This window comes from Gigantopelta aegis, chromosome 12 (assembly GCF_016097555.1).
Source record: "Gigantopelta aegis isolate Gae_Host chromosome 12, Gae_host_genome, whole genome shotgun sequence".
NCBI lineage: Eukaryota > Metazoa > Mollusca > Gastropoda > Neomphalida > Peltospiridae > Gigantopelta > Gigantopelta aegis.
Genome location: NC_054710.1, coordinates 32,269,127 through 32,291,119, shown reverse-complemented (window position 1 = coordinate 32,291,119; position 21,993 = coordinate 32,269,127). Strand labels below are relative to the sequence as shown.

Here is a 21,993-nt window from a genome sequence, read left to right as displayed (position 1 = left end):
TGTTGCTTTGATTGTTGGCATTTTCTGTGGGTGTTTTTATTTTATTTTTTATTTTTTTTCAGTCGGAGTGATAAAGCTCGTACCTCCTTCCTTTGCAAAAAAGCTTGGCTGGAGTTATAATCTTAAATGTTCTGTCACGGGGAATATTCAAAATCGATCCATCGTGTTTCAACGCAATAGTGTGAGGATTTGTCAAATCCTTTCGTACAGAGCAGTGAATTTACATTGTAACACGACTTATGGCGTATTAAGTGGATATGAATGTCAGTGTTTTGGACCCAAGAACGACACCTTAGTTTACAGAGTAATGATAAAATCATTCAGTACAGAAGACGCCACAAGGTGGAGCTGTTCCTCTGTTGACAGTGATGGAGCCTCTGGTCCTATGTATGTCAGCAACTTTGTCTTCCTCTATTGTAAGTATAATGCCTCACTAGTATATTATATCAGTACTTTATTGTACAGGGCCCCGTTTTACGAAGCGATCTTAGCGCTAGGATCACCTTAAATGCATGATGTAACTATGCACTTAAGGTGATCTTAACGCTACGATCGCTTCGTAAAACGGAGCCCAGGTTCATAAAACACACGTAAATAGCGGAGACGATCTAGCTGTGAGAGATGCATATTAAACACAATGTGCTGCTAATGTAGTTATTATGTCTTGTGAATTCTCCCTCTCGCACTAACACATTAAAATATGAACTACTGACAACATCAACAATTAAAGTATGGAACTGATTTGTGTTGAGCTTATTTCGGCCGTATGTACTTAACGCATTCATCTGTTTTCCCAAGATCGATTCTCCACCTAAGTACATTTTGGTTGAAGACTAGTTTTGAAAATGTTAAAATATACTTATTGTTAGTAAAGATTTTAAATATATTTACCCATTATGTTCGTATTTTACACAATATTAACATTCACTATAAAATGTAGAATTTCTATACTGGTCTCGTGCTTATAAAACTTAAAGTTTAGATTTTAATAAAGTCCAGACTTTAACATAATGCTATTTGAATGGCGTTGTCATGACGTTCAAGTCTGGACTTAAAGTTTAGACTTTAAGGTTTATAAGTACGGGGCCTGATGTCAGTCAATCATACATTCGTCCATATATGTTCCTTGGTTTGACACCCAATAGCCGCTTTATTCTTCGTGTTTGTGTTTCGTTAACCATCTATCCAGTCGTTCCAGCACCCTGACAGAAATATTTCATTCCTACTTCTAAAAATAAAATACAGATTTATTTTGTTTTTGTTTGTTTTGTTTGGGTTTTTTTTGTTTTGTTTTACATTTAGTATAAATGTGTAATGAAATAACATATATTTGACATATACGACAATGAATCATGCACTCTGTTATATCATAAAGGTGCTTGCAATGAAGATAATATTTAATCATTAATAACCGGCCTCGGTGGTGTCGTGGTTCACCCATCGGATATAAGGCTGGTAGGTACTGGGTTCGCATCCCAGTACCGGCTCACACCCAGAGCGAGATTTAACGACTCAATGGGTAGGTGTAAGACCACTACACCCTCTTCTCTCTTGATAACCACTAACATCTAACTAACAGCGTGCTTAAAACTTAATTGGATATAACCACCAAAATAAGTTGAAATTAACTCAGTTTCTACTGCTCTTTTTATTTAACATCGGAAATATATTATTCCAAACATAAAATAAGACATTCAATATAATTGTTTTCTCCAGAGGGAGATTTTGTTATTAAACAAAGTGTATAAATTTGGAATTGAAAACCGATAGGTGGTTCTCACTAACCCAGACTACATGTACGTCGCTTTTTAGTTTCAGGTGTTACTCTTTCTGGAAATAAGGAAATGTTTGATGCTGACGGTTTGAGCTCGATTACGTTCACCTGTACAACAAGCAACATGGCAGGACGAGCAGAGTTCACGTGGATGAACAAAACGTCTGGAGCACAAATCGAAAACAATCTGAATTTATCTAAACATTACGACGCATACAGTCAGGAGCTTAAATTTATTCCACACTGGTATCAAGATGGAAACAAAATTGTATGCAAAGCTTTCGATGCAGATACGAACATGACAACAACGTCAAATGTTAAAATCATGAATTTAACATGTAAGTAAAAACAAAAAACAGCTCAGAACTGGTTGTACCTGAATAACAACACAACCGTTTCACGCGATTAGCTTTTGTTAATATATTTATAAAAGTTATACATAGTCAACATTTTGATGCTTTATTCAAAAGTTGTCATTTTATTAACAATTGAGTATTTCTGTTTGCCTTTGGATTTTTGTTTGGATTTTTTATTTATTTTTGAGAGGTACACTTAATAGTAGTAGCCCTAATCAGCTCCTTGTTATATTTTATATTTGAACAAATATTTGTTTATGATTTGTATGATCAGATACTATGTGGCTATTTTCTGTTTTATCAGATCCACCATTGGCACATCCAGTGATAAAGCAAGACAATAATTCAAACACGCCACTTGATTCAGAAATCATAACTCGCGAAGGCGCCATGCTACACCTATCATGTGAAGTAACTGGAGGAAAGCCCAGTGTGTCAAACGTCAGTATAGTGTGTGGTGGTATTACAGTGTACACAACTGATGGAGCTGTAGGTCGTATATCGTTTGAAGTGTTGAGAAACATCCACCATCACACCTGTCAGTGTTCAGCCACCCACATCACTGGTCGATATAATCTAACTGCAACTGTCACAATCCTGGTTAACTGTAAGTAAATGATGGTCAGTTAGTAAAAAATGGTTATCAATCACATGTCATCACGTTGTAAGTCACATATTGTTGGATTATAGGTATTGTATACAGGTGACGGTTGTTACTAAAACAAAAGGTACCAATATTTTAAACACTTATTATTAAATATGTCAATTGTCCATGTTCAGGAATGTAATGTACGTTTGAACAAAGATATTTTCATTATGGCAGCAAAAACGGACACTACAATGAAATACACTGAGAATAGTTATCAATATGACAGAAATGAAATACCCTATTACGAATGAAATGCCAGACGTTTAGGAAAAATAGCTCGATAATGAATAAATTATAATTTATTACAAATAAAAATATCAACTAACATGATATGACACCCTTTACCATTACTCGCTATATCGCACTCACACCTGCTCCGAAAACAGCCATACAACAACAATCGTCCGTGCACCACTCGTGTTTCTACACGTCAACCAGTCATGTATAATATATATTTAATGGTCATTATCTTTTCATGATCTCTTATAATAATCATTTTCATTACGTCATTTGCAAAAGCCTTGTCTCATACGTCACGCACGCGCGCATAATACCTATAATACAGTGTTCTCCAACTTCATAATCACATTGATACCACACCATCTTGTGATTTTTCTGTGTTCTTCATTTTCTGCAACACGTACTCCATGGTAACTATGATCCAGCTATGCTCGCAAAATATTGGGTGTTTTGAATGTAGTGGAGGCATTTATGACAATGTATGTGATTATATCCGGTTCTACACTTAAATATGTTAACATAGTTTAATCCATTAAAATATACAGTTTATACTTTTTTTATCCAAATATTGATCAGTATATGCTTTTAAGTTTTAAACAAAATGCATATGGCATGAGAAAACTCCGTTAAAGTTCATAAATTGTGTTATTATAATTATATTTTAATACGTGTCGTCTTCTTCAATATTTTTAAAGATTTGACCAATTACATGAATGTATAAACCAGTGTTCAACGATATCCCAGCATAATTTTACTGGATGTCAAACAAATTAAGTAAGTGAATTAACTAAATACATATCAGTTTTAACATTTTGTGATTAAATACACAAACATCCAAAGTATGTAAATGCACAAATGTTTAGAGTTATTTTAGAGTGGGTCCCAGTATATGATCTTTATTGACATAGATGCTCCTGATGTGACAGTACGACATGACTTCGACTCGAGTGAGAAGAGTCTGAAGGTGATATGTCAAACAGAAGGGCGTCCAGAGACGTACGGCTTCACCCCATTCATCCACTTCTGGAATAAGTACAAACTCAGAGAGTTACCAGGACAACTCGTGGAATTTAACAGAAACATCTTGACGATTTATAACGTGACATATGCTGATTCAGGCAGGTACCAGTGTGGTGCCAGTAATGGCATTGATGGGTTGAACAAGGTCAAAGTTCAAACTGGTTTTACGTCAGTAGAATTTGGAGGTAGGTAAATATTTTGCTATTTTCATAAATAGGCTTATTGCATATCATTAAGCATCACAAAGAGTATGAGAGAACAAACCCGCTGCCGCCACTCCATGCATATTAGTGATTGACTAGTTTTGTTGTAGTTTTGTAAAACAGTTATGAATTATCAACTCATAAATACGTGTGTGTGCATCTAACTTAAGCAGTTAATACCACAAATCCTGCCATCTGTGATAAGTGTGAGTGTTTTGTTGTGATAAAATGTTGGTTTATCTGGCCAGTAAATTCCTGCGGTTTAATTTGAACTAGAGTCAATGTACCAACTACCAGTGTGCTGCAAACATATGCGGGGTCCTACTAAAAATAGCATGACATTTTCTGTGCATAATTAGGATACTTATAGAAGCTACTGGTTATATCTGAAATGATCAGCTCAGCATGGTGTATATGCCATTTGATATGCTGCATGTAGGTGTTTTAACCACATATTATGTTACTATTGTATATGGGATTTGATTTGGTGGTATACATCCATAAATGTCATTGCATTTCAGTGTGTCTTTGCATGCGTATTGGTGATTGTCTCGGTGAATATTTGCAGGGAATTTATGACATTTAGGTACGTTATTGTCTTTAAATTCCTCTTGCCTGGTATTTTATATATTTACAGAAAAACCTATTTTGGATGATGAATCAAAACAAAATCAGACTGTGTCCGCTGTCCTTGGTAATACTGTCGTTTTGGAAAGAAAGATATTCAGCAATTCCAACATCACTCTGCACATGTGGATAAACGGACGTGATCAGCACTTAACAGGTCGAGTGTCTACGACAGAAGTGACGTTACATATCTACGGTATTACAGTGAAAGATGGAGGATACTCAATCACATTGATGATTCCTCAGTTAAATGACTTTGACCTGGGACTTTATAAGTTGGATGTCTGTAACAGATTTGGGTGCGGCCATTTTTACACAACTTTAAAAGTAGTTTCAGGTGGGTAATTGTATAAAATATGCGAACCTTATGTCATGTTGTTGTTGGTGGTGGTGTTTTTAAATTAATATTACAACAGTAAAGGACAGTAAAAACACAATGTATTTATAACAGATTCGCTACAAGTTCCCAAACCTTGGATTCATTCTACATGGTCTGACATCCAATATGCCCATGTCTCTTTCTTTTCGAGACGACGTGTTACTAAACAGGCATTGGTTTAAAGGGATATTCCTGAGTTTGCTGCAATTTTTAAGATGTTAACGACTAACAGAGACTTTTTCACGATTGTAATAAAATATCAAATATATTTTTCTGCATAAAATAATAGTGGCCATATATTAAACTTGTTTCTGATCGTTCTAATATTTGTACTAGGTTAAATTTCATCTTATTTCCTAAAATATTGGGGGGAGGGGGGGGGTTTCGTACGTACGAAATTATTTGAAGACAGTATCCAGTTTGGGCTTCTTACAAATATTAAGACGACCAGAAACACATTGAATATACAGACACTGATATTCTGAACAAGAAAATATATGTAATATGTAAGTTTGATCGTAAAAATATTTTATTAGTTTGAAAGATCTTACAATACAGCAAACTCAGGAATGTCCCTTTAAACAATGTTTGTTGCCGTTCAGAAAAATTAGCAGTCTCAGGATTGGCCAACAGGCGTTGGCCTATATTCGGGCCTATAATATCCATTGATTATTGCACGTGTATGTGTGCGCACGCATCTGTGTGTCTGGAGTATAGTATCATTATAGTATATTGTGAAAACTAAATAATTCCCGTCCTTACCATATCTTAAGACACCTACTCTAGTTTAATAGCTGCTGGGGTGTCCTTACACAAACGTTTTTCCCGCTCATCTTCATTGAAGCCGTCGAGACTAGTTATTTGACAATGTAAACTATTTTTGGCTGCCCCTGCGTGTGCTGTAACCTCACCGTGGTGCAGGAGTGTAACATTCTCTTTGAGAATGGCCAATACAGCACAAAATTGAAGTTTTGAGTAAAATTCAGTATCCGTAAAATTCTGTGATATTTGTGTTTTTGCACAGTTCTTTACACTGTTTTTGTTTAAGTCTTGAATTTTTATATTGATGTTGATCATCACTTTATTTATTTGCATTACCATAGTTTGACACCCAATAGCCGATGTATTTTTCGTGCTGGGGTGTCGTTAAACATTCATTCAATCATTATTTTTCGCTGCATCACTGACCAAAATGATGGTTCATGCTGTTTCATATTTTGAACTTTTGCATACCTGTTCATGTCTTTGGTGAAAGCTTGCACATTTACCTATTCATCGCTTTTGGTGAAGTAACAGACTTGACACCCGTGGATGCGCGAGACGTAGCCCAGTGGTAAAGCGCTCGCTTGATGCGCGGTCGGTCAAGGATCGATCCCGTCGATGAACCCATTGGGCTATTTCTCGCTCAAACCAGTGTACCAAAGGCCGTGGTATGTGCTATGCTGTCCGTGGGATGGTGCATATAAAAGATCCCTTGCTACTAATGGAAAAAGGTAGCGGGTTTTCTCTCTAAGACTTTAACTATATTTTGACAGCTTTGGTGGCAGTACTGTGATTGGTGCCACAGGAACCAACATTTTATCACTTTTCTTTTTTGAACACCTGATGATATCATCACTGTTTTGACATCTGACATCAAAGCTATGTTTATTCCAATGAGGTCAATTCTGTCCTTTGATTTAGTAAACTAGTCTAGGAGTGGCTGTCATCTTACAGACAAGCCACAAGATAGAGATGTATGGAATCAACAACCATTTTGCCAAATCCCACTTCAACTCAGCACTTTCTTATTGCGGTTTCGATCGCGGTTTACGGTTTCGCCGTTATCTTTGCTTACAACCTTTTGCTTAAAAATTAAATTTTGGCAAGTCTGTCATGTTTTCCGGCATGGGTTGAATAGTGGCTGAGTTGGTATTGGACTTCAATATAGTAAGTACTCATAGGCATTCGGGCTACCATTTTTGTTGGGGGGGAGGGGGGGGGGGGGGGGGGGGGGCAGACTGGCTTTTGCCCGAATTGAACGAAAATGCCCAAATCTGGATAACAACAGTTATTCATAATTAGCATTACTACCAAACAGCTATATAGAGTTTGAAACGAATCACTAAGCATTTTTACATAGATTACAACTAATTTTGAGGGTAAAATGATGGAAATACATGGTAAAAGGTCTCAGGTTAGTACATTTTGCACGAATATCTGTATATTTTTTTGCCTGAATTTGAGGTTTTGCTCCAGCATTAGTGGGGGCATCCCCCTGCCCCTGCCACTGCCCCTGCCCCTGCCCCCTGTCTCGTACGTTTATTGGTTCGTATCTCGCCTGAGCAACAGGAGTATATGGTTCTGTACACCCCAAGCTTGGGTAATACCAAGATAGCTTTAAAACTGACACCAAACTTGGAGTACATCCCAGTCAAGCAGTTCCATACCGAAAAGGAAAATTATGCGGCTTCACCGTCCATCTCATTATCATCATCTATATGCCTGTAATGTCCAAATAAATAAACAATACAATTGACATACACACAGAAATCGAAACGGTATTTGTACAAGCTTACAGTTAATTGTATTCGAAAGAAAGGGTATGTACATGTATCTTATAATTTAGCTAAAGAATGAGTGAATAAATGAACGAACGAACGAACGAACGAACGAACGAATGAATGACTAGATGAATGAATGAATGAATGAATGTTTAATGACACCCCAGCACAAAAATACACATCGGCTATTGGGTGTCACAAAAGGTACGTGCTGTGGAAAAAGTATACTATACAAGTAACAAGGTAAGTATATTTTAAAACTGTTTATAGAAATGAAAGTCTTTGAAAATTTGAAAAAAATGTCTGCTTGTACACACCAATGTGTGATATTAAAAGCCTGATCCGTTTGTGTTTTCTTCTACAGAACCGGGATCCACGTCTGACTCAGTACTGGTAGCAGCTGTTTCGGGTGTCACAGTAGTTATTCTGGTGGTCATCATGGTCGCGGTTATCGTCATAGTCAGAAAGAGGAGGAATTCAACAACAAACACACGTAGGAGAAATCAGTTTTTATGCTCACATTTTAATTAAAAGCGAAAGATTTCGCTGTTAAGACATATACGTCAGTGTGATTTTTAACGAATATGTGAATCAAAACATAAACCTGGCTAGGTGTGGAATATGTTAATTAAGTGTTGTTTTTGTTTTATTTCTCATCTTCTTTTTTTTGTTTAAATGTCAGTATGTATTTGTTCTTTCTGTCTCCTTTTTCGTTGTTGTTACTTCTTTTTTGTTTGGGGGGGGGGGTCTTTTTTGTGGAGGGTTTTGTGTGTGTGTGTGTGTGTGTGTGTGTGTGTGTTAATTTAATACAAATTTGCTTTTACTTTTTTTTGTTTTATGTTTAAATATTGGTATATGTATGCCTTTTAAGTGTCTTCTTGTCGCTTTTCTTATTATTTTGTGTCTTTCTTTCTAAAAGACAACACAAGCATATAAGTTACAGCACATGTATTAATGGAATGATATATTACCATGTATATCTTTTTCAAATAGATTCCGATGATGATAATCATGAGTATATGAACCAGGACAACAACCAGCAGGGTAAGTTGAACATATATTTTTTTAAGTTTATTAATTTCATTCCATCAAGATGCTTCATCATTAGTATATACAAACTCAGCATAGTTCATCCACAAAATTAAAATTATTTACTGAATCCGAATACATTGCATAAACCATAACAGATTATACTGGAGATAACAAATGAACTGGTATAATTTATTGTTTTATACAAACAAATTAACACATGGACAGTATATAAATATATGGCTATAATTTTGGTTTCCTAGCTTTTCAGAAAGGCACACCACTCGAGTGTTTAGCCTTTAGCAAATGGTATTCTACGATATTATAGCCAAACAAAAATGTATTATTCTGTGTTGGGGCCGCTCAAATTTCCATCCTGTTAATCCTAGATTAATAGGAATCATTAGACTGATATGACACTTCAATGACTAAGCTGAATAAAATAGAAGATAATAGATGTCTAATGACTGATATGACACATCAATGACTAAGCTGAATAAAATAGAAGAGAATAGATGTCTGATGACAGAGGCGTTTATCCAGTATTGTTTGTCCCATGGGATTGGGAAATAAATGTGAGTAAATCATAATCCGATATTTTGTTCAGGCCATTGAATGATGGAGTATACCACTGTTAAATTATTTTATTAGAACAGAAATTGGGAATTTCCATTGCCACTTCCTTTTTGGAAGGTTCCTATGTTCGGACCCGTAGAATGCTTGCAGAAATCCCTGGACTCCCCAGCACGATGACTAAACTGATGCGTTATACAAAAATACTAGTTTATCCTTTTGTTTAGTTTTTCATGTATACCACATATGAAAATCTAAACAAAAGGATAAAGGTCTATAATTCTGATGGTAAGAAATAAGGGACATATGGTGATAAAACCTAAATGTAATTCACCACTAGAGTAGTCATGTCAATATGAAACACGGAGGTGTAATGTGAGTCTGAATGTAAGTACTATGAGAGTCACTGTCAGTAACACGGTTAATTTATTAATACTGTGGATGAGATTTAGTTGCAGTCAATATTTTCTGTTATTATTAATGTCAGAGGCGATTTATCCTAGTAGCACGTGCTGTGGGTCCCGCGCTTCAGGGGGGCCCCGTGGTGATGTGTACATTTATTTTCCCCAGGTAATTTTCCCCCTCTCCACGAGGGGCTTGCAAAATATATATCCTGCGAAAGGGGCCCCGCTGTTATTTGTGCTACAGGTCCTGCGGATTCTTAAACCGACTCTGATTAATGTGATCCCTTATTTGTTTCCATCAGTATACATTTTCGTGAAAGCCGTGTACATTATCTTTATATTATTTCAGGTGAACGCCCGGCTGTGGAATATGTGAACACTGTGAACGATGTGAACAATGTCTACGATGTGAACACTGTGAACATTCAGACAGACGATCCCCATGTTTATCAATCTCTGAAAAACTGATAATTTCTTAAAATTAATTAAGTTATTTTCTTGCTTATAACAAATTAAGGTTCAAGCACACACTGTAGATGCCTGGGCTGTCTGTCGAAGACAGTAGATTAGTGGTTGGTTGTTAGTGGTTTGTGGTGGTACCAGTATTATTGTACCGATGTGAGATATGGGGTTTTGAGAACTTTGATATGATAGAAAGACTGCATTTTATTTTAAAAAATTGTAAATATGTATCTCCAGTTTGTGTTTGTTATATAGTAAATTTGGAAGAAAACTTCTTTAATTGATTATATATTTTAGACTGATTTGTTTTGGGGGTCAAAGTACAAAATGAACACATGTTCCACCCCTCTTGCATTACCCGTAGGAGGACTGTCACTCCCAATAAAGGCTTACAAAGCCCAAACTTGCACAAAATAGAGCTCAATGGAATATATACAGCTATGATGGAATTCACTCATGAAACACTGTTAACACATTATGAAATATTGACGTTTATATAGCATAGGTCAGAATATATGTGTCAACTGATATAGCGTAGCTTCTTATTTGCAGATATTATATGTGGAAACATTACTTGTACTATAAGTTTAGATTTCAAGTTGGAGAACATGTCGTGTGATAAATTTGTGTGTGTGTGGATCTGTGTGGGTGTATGTGGGTGAATGATTCAGTGAGTGAGTGTCATCATGTGTGAGTTAGTGAGTGTAAGAGTCATATATTGTTATAGTTTCTATTAAACACTTATAAATGTATATTTTGTACAAAGTAAGATACATTTGTATGATACATCTTGTAGCCGAATAGCAGATAAATTTATACAATAAAGGGGAAAATGCTGCTCTGTTGTTCTTGTTAATATGCATGGGAGAGACGAAACTTCAAAATTAATTTTAAATTAAATTGTTTTTGAAAGTATACTTTAAAAGTGTATGTATGTACAATGGTGGGTTTAGATATGATTTATAACCCGCCCAAAGCGGTGTAGGAAAGAAAATTATCTTTAAAATTCAGTGTATTTTGTCAGGAACATTCAAAATTTCAATCACATTTATTAAAGCAACCCACACAAAACTAGCAGCTGCATTGTTATCTGTACCATATGCTAGCTCATTTCAGTATATGATATACCTGAACAGAACATTATCGCTGTTCCACTTATTCTAGAGGCAATAGAAGCAGAGTTCCACGCTGGACTTGGGTAACTGCTGAGTGGATGCTTTATTTTAATATCTGGCTATGGGGATGGAATGTACAATTGTTGCCTGAGAGGTGATGGGACATGCGATCGATTTATTCCTGGAGTCAGGATTTTTCCCATCCTAGCCAATGTTCTACGATTGGTATATCTACTATCCTGTCTTTAGAAACGTACGATAAAAAAGAAAACCTTCCTGCTCAATCAGTAGCAGGAGTCTTTGAGGCGGATATCTGTAACGATCGGTCTTACGATTAATCGCTATTGTTGTACTTTGTTTTTTCCTGTAGATATAAAAATCTCTCTCTCTCTCTCTCTCTCTCTCTCTCTCTCTCTCTCTCTCTCTCTCTCTCTCATTCTCACTCTCTCTCTTCCTCTCTTTCTCTCTCTCGCTCTCTCTCTCTCTCTCTCTCTCTCTCTCTCTCTCTCTCTCTCTCTCTCTCTCTCTCTCTCTCTCTCTCTCTCTCTCTCTCTCTCTCTCTCTCTCTAACTCACTCTCTTTATATCTTCATCTATCTTATTCTCTGTGTATCTCTATATTTCTCTCTTTCACTCTCTTTCCCTCTTCACCTCTCTCTCTCTCTCTCTCTCTCTCTCTCTCTCTCTCTCTCTCTCTCTCTCTCTCTCTCTCTCGCTCTCTCTCTCTACCTCTATATATATATATATATATATATATATATATATATATATATATATATACATATATCCACATGTATATCATATATATATATATATATATATATATATATATATATATATTAGGTACAACTGCGCCGTAGTTTCAAATATGCACAGTTGCTGTTAAAAAAACTTCCTTTACTTTCCTGATCTAACGGTCCAGTGAACATCAGTTATCTCTGACCTACAACTGTACATGTAGTCTGCGTCTTCAACACCCGGAATGCGGTGTGTTACTCATAACGGATACCGCTGTTGTGTGCTCATTCAAGTATAAACAACAACAGCTTTATACACATCCTTCAAAAATACACCTCTTAGTGCAAGACCGATGTTGAAACAAGTTTATTTTGTTTAACGACACCAGTCCATTGATTTGCTGTTCATCGGCTGTTGGATGTCAAACATTTGGTAATTCTGACGTATAGTATTGGTGGAAACCCGCCGCATATTTTGTCATTAGTAGCGAAGGATCTTTTATATGCACTTCCATCAAACAGGATAGTGCATACCACGGTTTTTGATATACCAGTCGTGGGGCACTGGTTGGGACGGGAGAACATCAATCTAGAGAATGGGTCCACTAAGGTGGTTCGATCTTGTGATTAAAGCACCTCAGGTGAACACTCAACCGACTGAGCTAAATTCTGCCCGAAAATTATTTTGAATAAAGTACTATTATGTTCTGTGACCAGTGCCCCACGACTGCCATATTAACGACCATCGTACAGTATATGATGTTCTGACTATGGAAAACTGCATATCTCTCTCTCTCTCTCTCTCTCTCTCTCTCTCTCTCTCTCTCTCTCTCTCTCTCTCTCTCTCTCTCTCTCTCTCTCTCTCTCTCTCTCTCTCTCTCTTTATTAATCATCATTTGATGTCAAACACTTGGCAATGTTGACTCGTCTTCTTCAGACGAAACCTGCTACATTTTTCCATCAGCAGCAAGGAATCTTTTATATGCACTTTCCAACAGAACGGACATCACACACCACGGATGTTGATATACCAGTCGGGGGGCATTAGTTGAGACGTGAAAAAAAATCTGATCAGAGAATGGGTCCACCGAGGCGGTTTGATCCAGTTACCATAGCACCTCGGACAAAAGCTCTACCGACTGAGCTAAATCCCTGGAAACAGACATAAAAAAGTTATAGTTTTTTTTCTCTTTAACGACACCACTAGAGCACATTGGTTTATTAACCATCGGCTACTGGATGTCAAAATTCTGAATGTGCACCTAAAACCCTATGACCTTTTACCTATAGGGTTTTTTTGGTAGTAGATATGGCGGCAACAGGTTGCCTCTCTTATGATCTTTGTGTCAAAATAACCATAATAAATTGTGTTGAGTGGTGCGTCATCATTTTTTCTCCTCCTAACCGTCGTCAGAACCACCGCGCAAATTATAGAACGGCAATACTGAACAAATGTCACATTCAGAATCTGATGCTCTTAATGCTAAGAAACACTATATTCAGCTGGGTGTATTCTCATTTGTTTTGTTGTTGTTGTTTTGGTTATTATTGTTTTTTATTTGTTTGTTGTCCGAGTGTTTAATTCGAGCAGTGCAATATAGTGGTCAAGTACACTATCTCTGTTGAACAATTTCCATTTGCATATATAGATGAAAAAAGAAAGAAATATTTTATTTAACGACGCACTCAACACATTTTATTTACGGTTATATGGCGTCAGACCTATTGTTACGGACCACACAGATTGAGAGAGGAAACCCGCTGTCGGCACTTCACGGGCTTCTCTTTTTAATTAGCAACAAGGGATATTTTATATGCACCATCCCACAGACAGGGTAGTACATACCACGGCCTTTGATATACCAGTCGTCGTGCACTGGCTGGAACGAGAAATAGCCCAATGGGCCCACCGGCGGGGATCGATCCCAGAACGACCGCGCATCGAGCGACCGCTTTACCACTGGGCTACGTCCCGCCTCGCATATATAGATGACGACACGAGGTGTTCGATAACTTTGGGCAATTTTGACATGTAGTATTTGAGAGGAAACCCGCTACAATCAGTAACAAGGGATCGTTTATATGTACCATCCCACAGACAAAATAGCACATGCCAAGGCATTTAAAATACCAGTTGTGGTGCACTGGCTGAAACGAGAAAGTGTTCAATGAGCCCACCGACGGGGATCGATCCTAGACCGACCGTGCATCAAGCGAACGCTTTACCACTGGGCTATGTCCCTCCCCCCGTATTTGAATAAAGACTGTTCTATATAAAGCTGTTTTCACTGTTAGCTGCTATTACAAAACAATGCATGAACATAAATGGCATTACGCACATGACTGCACATTGAATATGTATAGGTTTTCTTTCCGAGACCGATAGATGTTCTTTGAGGGAGGTGCTGAGTGTATGATAGGAGGTACACATACATATATATAGGTGTCTCTATGTATTGAGGAACGGGACGTAGCCCAGTGGTAAAGCGCTTGCTTGGTGTGCGTTCGGTTTGGGATCGACCGCTGTCAGAGGGTCCATTATGCTAGTTCTAGCCAGTGCACCATGACTGGTATATCAAAGACAGTGGCATGTGATATCCTGTCTGTGGGATGGTGCATATAAAAGGTCCCTTGTTACTAATGGGAAAATGTAGCGGGTTTCCTCTCTAAGACTGTATATCAAAATTATTAAATGTTTGACATCCAGTAGCCGATGATTATTATATCAATGTGCTCTAGTGGTGTCGTTTAACAAAACAAACTTAACCATCCTTGATTCTGTGTATTTCTCTAATTCAAGTATTAACAACAACTGCGTACTTGGCCTTTTTTAACGACACCACTAGAGCACATTGATTTATTCATCATCGGCTATTGGATGTCAAACATTTGGTAATTTTGACACATAGTCTTAGAGAGGAAACCCGCTAAACTTCTTCATTGGTGTCAAGGGATCTTTTATATGCACAATTCCACAGACAGGATAGCACATACCACGGCCTGTAATATACCAGTCGTGGTGCACTGGCTGGAACGAAAATAGCCAAATAGGCCCACCGACGGGGATCGATCCTAGACCGACCGGGCAAAAAGAGAGCGTTTTACCACTTGGCTACATCCCGCCACTAGTGTTGAATAATTAATTTCAGGTGCGTCGGAGGTGGAGCGGCAATATTTTGTTTAACAGTACACACTCGTACATATATATTTTAGTGTTCCTTCTGTTCAATATTCTGACAATATTGCCCGAAAGTATATGTCTTTGAAAATGTTTTAAGCAACAGGGGTACACGCCTTGCACATCAAACCTATCCGCCACCCCAATGTCAAATTCCTTGAAATTCTCTAATGTGATAAATCATTGATAAACAGTGCCCCATAAGTGGTATACCAAAGAACATTTTGGCTATACGGTTTTCCTCTGTATATATACATCAGTTGTGTCGGTTGGCAGGTTTCGAACCTACTGCGCCGATTTGCATGACATTTGACAGTCCAGTGTCCTATCCACCCGGCCACGGCGACTTCAACAAGTAATAGTAGCACTTTAACCTGTAGTTCAAACCGTGTACTGTCGAACACTCGGTTTGAAACCGGTGTAACAGTTTAATATTGATATACAGCAATATTTGCTGCTGTTCGGTAATAGTAACATGCTGTTGTAACGGGTTTCCGCCCTATCTCTTGGGTCTTTCCTCGTCATAACCAGTGCCCCACGACTGGCAAATCAAATGTCCTATGTTTATGTTTTCTTGTCTATGGGAAAGTGCATATACAATACCCCTCACTGCTATTCGGTACAAGAAGCCGCGGCTTTCCTGTCTATGTGCATATTAAGTATATGATCGTCTATTCCTCTATTTCAGGTCTATTTATTGTGCACACATGTAATAGCATCGGTAGACGGTATTGCAACAACCATGTCTGCATTTAATTTTAAATTATTTTCTTCGTTAAATCCAACTATGGTTCAACCACACTGTCCTGTGCGCACACACCAGCTATCTAGGGGCGGGACTTAGACCAGTGGTAAAGTGCACGCTCGATGCGTGGTCGGTCTAGTATCGATCCCCGTCAGTGGGCCCATTGCAGTGTTTCTGCTATGGAACTGAATGCAACCAGTCCCCCAGAAATAAAATGAGTTAAGTTTAGGGTTAAGGTGAAGAAAATCATACAGTAGTGATAAAAGTAATTAATTTTGGGTCTGGCGCCATACCCGTTTTACCCTCTGGCAGAAACCCTGCATTGGGCTATTTCTCGTTCCAGCCAGTGCCCAGCGACTGGTATATCAAAAGCTGTGATATGTGCTATCCTGTCTGTGGAATGGTGCATATAACAGATCCATTGCTACTAATGGAGAAATGTAGCGGGTTTCCTCTCTATGACTGTGTCAAAATGGCCATATGTGTGTCATCCAATAGCCGATGATTAATAAATTAATGTGCTCTAGTGGTATCGTTAAACAAAACACACTTTAACACCACACCTATCTGGATTGCCTGTCCAGGACAGTGGGTTAGTGGTTCTTTGTTTAGTGGGTGGCCTTGTACCTACCCACTGAGTAGCTAAACTTTCTCTGGGTGGAAACCGGTATTAGGCGGCGAATCCAGTACCTACGTGCACACAGTCCTATGCACAGACCTCAGTTGTCTGGGCTATCTGTGCTGTCTGTTCAGGACAGTGGATTAGTGGATTAGTGGCGACTTGTTAATGGTTAGTGAGAGAGAGAGAGAGAGAGAGAGAGAGAGAGAGAGAGAGAGAGAGAGAGAGAGAGGAGAGAGAGGGGGGGGAGGGGGGGGGGGGGGGGAGGGAGAGGGGGGGGAGAGAGAGAGAGAGAGAGAGAGAGAGAGAGAGAGAGAGAGAGAGAGGAAGAGAGAGAGGGAGAAGTCGGTGTAGTGGTCTTCCACTTACCCATTGAATAGTTAAACTAGCGTAGGTAAGTAGGTATCGGGAGGCGAACCCAGGACCTATCAGCCTTAATAGTATTCACACCAACGGGTGTGTAACGAAACAATTACAAAACCCACACCACCCAAGGCATACATACACCTCCAGCCAATATCTTGTACTGAAGACTGTACTAGGTCATAATGTCACCCTCCAGTGAGCCTTTATTCCTGATAACAAAAACTATTTACACAAAGTCTATATTAGTGCGGCCCAGACACCAGGAAGTTCAAAGCAACAACAGAGAAAACCAAACAGTGTAGCCACCTCTATTAATTTTTTACTATTTCTGTTAGACACAAGTTATGATATGTAACCAATTTCTGAAATTTCAATGAGCGTTTAAAATCTTTCAAAACGTTGAAAACGTTCCGATTACGCTTGGAACCTTTAAAATCGCGTGTATCATTATGTGTATGCATATGTGCTAACTGAAATAGAAACGTTTGAATTGTAAAGACTCGAACCCGTCAAGTTATCTTTAAAGCAAATCGTTTTGGACATCATGGGATTAATTCGCGTCGTCTTGTCAATCTTCGCTTTATGGAGTTTACTGTATTTTCCTGCAGGTAAGAACAGACGAATCGTCCAATGTTATTCAGCGTTTTAAAGTAAACTGCACTGGCGTAGGAAGCGGGAGGGGGTCAAGGGGCATGTGTGGTGTGTGTGTGTCTCTCTCTCTCTCTCTCTCTCTCTCTCTCTCTCTCTCTCTCTCTCTCTCTCTCTCTCTCTCTCTCTCTCTCTCTCTCTCTCTCTCTCTCTCTCTCTCTCTCTCTCTCTCTCTCTGTGTGTGTGTGTGTGTGTGTGTGTGTGTGTGTGTGTGTGTGTGTGTATCACCACATGGACACAGGGGATAAAAATCATTTTTCGCATTACAAATTGTTTCTGATGTCGTTGCTGGGACTCAAATATATGGCATCAAATCTCCCGTAATTTTCAGGTGTATGAATGAATATTTATATACGAATGCCCCGACAGGTTTTATATACAATTTATCATCTAAAATGCACGAAGTTGACTTATTTCCATTTTACAAAACTCTATATATGTTTTCAATACAGGTTCGTTCTATAAATAACTATGGCTATTTGCATAACAAAAGCTACACTCTATAGTGTGTTTCAAACTAATGTTCTTTTCCACCTTCCTAACGGAATATATTGCAGTATGACCTATATTTAAGAAACAAATTGGAAAAATAATTTAATAAACAATCCAGGCGGGGAGTCCAGGTGACACGCCCCCGCCCCCTATTTTTGTCAAACAGAATACACAAACAATGAAAACTTATCCCATCCACCTGTTCAAAAGCAACCAACGAGTGTTATGCCCCAGCTATTAAAAAAATTCTGGAACTGCGCCTGCCATGTCATTAATGTAATGTACTGATACAAAAATAAATACGTTTGGGGATAAAACACTGTAAAGTAATTATAAGATAGGTTGATACATTACGACTGTCAGGTTGTATGTCCATGAATAACATATAATACTTATTATTTACTAATGCACGGGTGTTCATCTGAAGGCCACGTTCCCTTTTAGCGAGGGGGTTGGGGGTGAGGTCTTAATCTTGTGAAGTTCATTGTGACATATTGCACACACACGTGGCCAGAATATTGTATACCCGCGATTGATGGAGGCGTGGCCCTCTACCCAGCCCCACACCCACCTCTGGCTTCGTATGTAGGTGTATTTTATATGGTTTTATATTGATTGTCCTTGTTTTATAATACACGTTTATATTTGTTCAATTGATAGGTTGTTTGATATTGACTGATAGTGAATGTCATGGGAATAAATTGTTTTCAGTATTAAAGAGTTAAATAAATGCATTGAATCTTATATACTTGATGGGTAGGGAGAAGCAATTTTCGATTTTACAATATTTTACTCAAATAACAATAATGTATGGAATGTCCAGTAATAAATTTTCTGTGAACTTATATATCCTTCTATACTTGTATTTCATGCGGTTTACACAATTCTACAACATCACGTGTAATCATAGTACTTCGAGAATAATATGTTATTGACCATCGACTTGATATGTACAAGCAATGTTATCGTATTTTGGACATTCAGGGCCGTGTCTAGAGGATGGGTAAGTGGTGGAATCCCCGAAAAAGTCTGAAAAATAGCTTTTTGGTTTACAAAATTGCTTTGCGCATTACAAAATTACACCTCGCTCCCCTAAGCACCACCATAAATACTATGTAAATATATAATTTATAAAATAAAATTCAAATAAACAATGTATTGGCAAAATTGATTCAATATACTGCATGTACATGGAATGGTTACATGTATTTTTATGTATATGTTTAAAGAAAAGGTTAGACAAAGCTGGTACACAGTTTAGATTCCAAAACATTCATAACCTTGATTAAATGAAACAAGCTATAATGGTCTTCAGGTATCCGCATATCCATATTAATTCTTTCAACCAATATTGATCAATATTTATCATATTAGTACTCTGGTTTATAGATATATCCATTGCACATCTAGTAGGGGTGCATCCTCATTAAAATTTCAGGGGCAGATCCATAATTAAACGAAAGGGGGAGATGTTTAGGAACAGGTTACGTCCACATTTTGGGACATGGTTTGTTAACAATGGGTACCCAGACTTACTGAGGTCTGTATAGGGTATGGTTTATGGTGAGGGTGGGTGCGGTTTATGATGAGGGTGTGTTCCCATGCAGAGGTGACCTTTAAAGGTCATTTAATGCCATTTAGGGTCAAATTTGGAAAATTAAGTTTTTACATTTTTTTCACAACTTTGAGGGTAGGGAATTTTTACAAATATGCTACACAATGTTCACTCTTATATATATATGATTACATTAGATCATTACAGTGTGTATGCAAACTATAGGAAATCTTGATATTAAAATTAAGTTATCTCGAAATAATGATTACAAGTGTCTAAAACATGGTTTTGAAAACATTAATGGTAGCACTTTGCCAAAAGTGGGTACCCATGCTTATTGCAGGGTAAGGTTTATGTTGAGGGTAGGCACCCACGCTAAATTGACCTTTATTGAGATCTATATAGAGTATGGTTTATGTAAATACCTTACTAAGTATGGGTACCCATTGCTAACACATCATGCCCACAATGTCGACGTAACCCATTCAGAAATTATCTCCTCTTTTGATTACATTTTGGATCTGTCCCTGAAACACATAATTTTGAGATCATTTGACCTTTATATCATGTTTCCCTATGGTTTGCATGTAAATTGTAATATGCAATGATATGTTATAAACATATTTAGGTAGTATATTAGTTTAAATCCCTACCAACAAAGATAAGAAAAATATAAAACACTTAATTTTCCCTAATTTTACTTTAAATGACCCCAAAATGACCCTTAAGTGTAAATTTTCGCGTGGGTACTTACCCTTGTCATAAAATGTACCTACACTCACTATAAACCATACCCTGTACAGACCTCTGTATGCATGTGTACCCATTTCTAACAAATCATTTCCCAAAATGTGGATGTAACCTTTTCCAAAACATCTCCCCCTTTCGTTAAATTATGGATTTTCCCCTGAAATGTCAATCATGAAGCACCCCTACTAAATGTGTAGTGGACATATCTATAGATCAAGGTAATAATATGACCATTAATGATCAAAATTATTGGAAATGCTTAAAAGAAACCAATGATTTTTGTGTCATTTGCAGCATTATATATTCAGAAACAATGACCTTCATTTGACCTTGAAAATAGGTTGAATGGACCAATTATGAAAACCAAGCAAATCAAAATGGAACGTTTTGATATTAAGCCTCACAAAAACACATATTTAACGAGTTTAATATTGCCAATAACTGAAATTTGGCTTCTGTCCCGTGGACTTTTCTTTTTTAGTAGCAGCAGGTCGAAAAAAAAACTGACGTACCATTAAAAGAATGCAAATTCCCAATACACGTACAGGTTTAGGCAAGTAAGAGTTGCAGATTTGAAATAAGAATCAATGTTCAAACCTGCCTGACTCTCCAACATAGATAAATCGATATGGAACCTCGACTAACACACATAAACCCTACATACATAAATTATCGAGACATCCATACATAACGGTTCATTCATACACCTGGAAATTGCGGGAGATTTGATGCCATATATTCGAGTCCCAGCAACGGCATCAGAGATAATTTGTGATGCAAAACATTTTGTTTAAAATTTTGTTTATCCCGTGTGTGTGTGTGTGTGTGTGTGTGTGTGTGTGTGTTAGTCATAGGTGCATACATGCATACATACATGCATTCTTAGAAACATATTTTTACATAAGAATCAATGTTCAAATCTTCCTGACTCTCCGACAGAAAAATCGACCTGACTCCCGTACTACGTATGTATGTATTGATGTATGAATATATATATATTGTATGTATGTGTATGTTTGTGTGTATGTGCGTACGTACGTGTGTGTATGTGCGTGTTAACTGACTGATACAAACACTAACAAACACACAAACACAGGCAAGCATGCCACAATAATTATATATGTTTTGTTTGTTTATGTCGTTAATTTCATGCTTATTAATCTGTACTTTTTCAGGAGCATACATTAAATTATCAAGCACGACCTCTGGCATAGAGTATGGACGTAGTTACAACCTACATTGTAATGTCACAGGAAATATTCGGCGCCGATCAATTTCGTTCAGTCGTAATTCTGTGGAGATATGTAAACTACGTACATCCAAGATTACCGGGACGACATCTTGTGAGAGATTCTACAACACATCATCATCGTATCAATGTGTCTGTGTTGGGTATTACAGCGATGTGTCAGTTTACAGAATGAAGATAAAGTCGTTTAAGGAAGTCGACGCAACTGAGTGGTGGTGTATCGCTGAATCGTCCGGTAGTAATGGACTATATCTAAGTAACTTTGTCTACCTCTTTTGTAA

The 21,993-nt window shown here is 37.6% G+C and overlaps 1 protein-coding gene across 1 annotated transcript; it reads left to right on the top strand.

The window, feature by feature from the left end:
* The first annotated feature begins 80 nt into the window (after nt 1-80).
* LOC121385730 lies at nt 81-4,307 on the top strand. The gene is made up of 4 exons (XM_041516498.1): nt 81-416; nt 1,813-2,112; nt 2,435-2,737; nt 3,928-4,307. Exons 1-4 carry the CDS (start codon nt 308-310, stop codon nt 4,230-4,232), a joined length of 1,017 nt encoding a protein of 338 aa, XP_041372432.1. The 5' UTR covers nt 81-307; the 3' UTR covers nt 4,233-4,307.
* Nucleotides 4,308-21,993: the final 17,686 nt, after the last annotated feature.

What these genes read in the sequence shown, in the direction of transcription:
- LOC121385730 (XM_041516498.1), top strand. Translation starts at nt 308, where the DNA reads ATGATAAAATCATTCAGTACAGAAGACGCCACAAGGTGGAGCTGTTCC. An exon ending in TAAAATCATGAATTTAACAT is followed by an intron (nt 2,113 to 2,434) that starts GTAAGTAAAAAC and finishes CTGTTTTATCAG; the next exon opens with ATCCACCATTGGCACATCCA. An exon ending in TGTCACAATCCTGGTTAACT is followed by an intron (nt 2,738 to 3,927) that starts GTAAGTAAATGA and finishes TTATTGACATAG; the next exon opens with ATGCTCCTGATGTGACAGTA.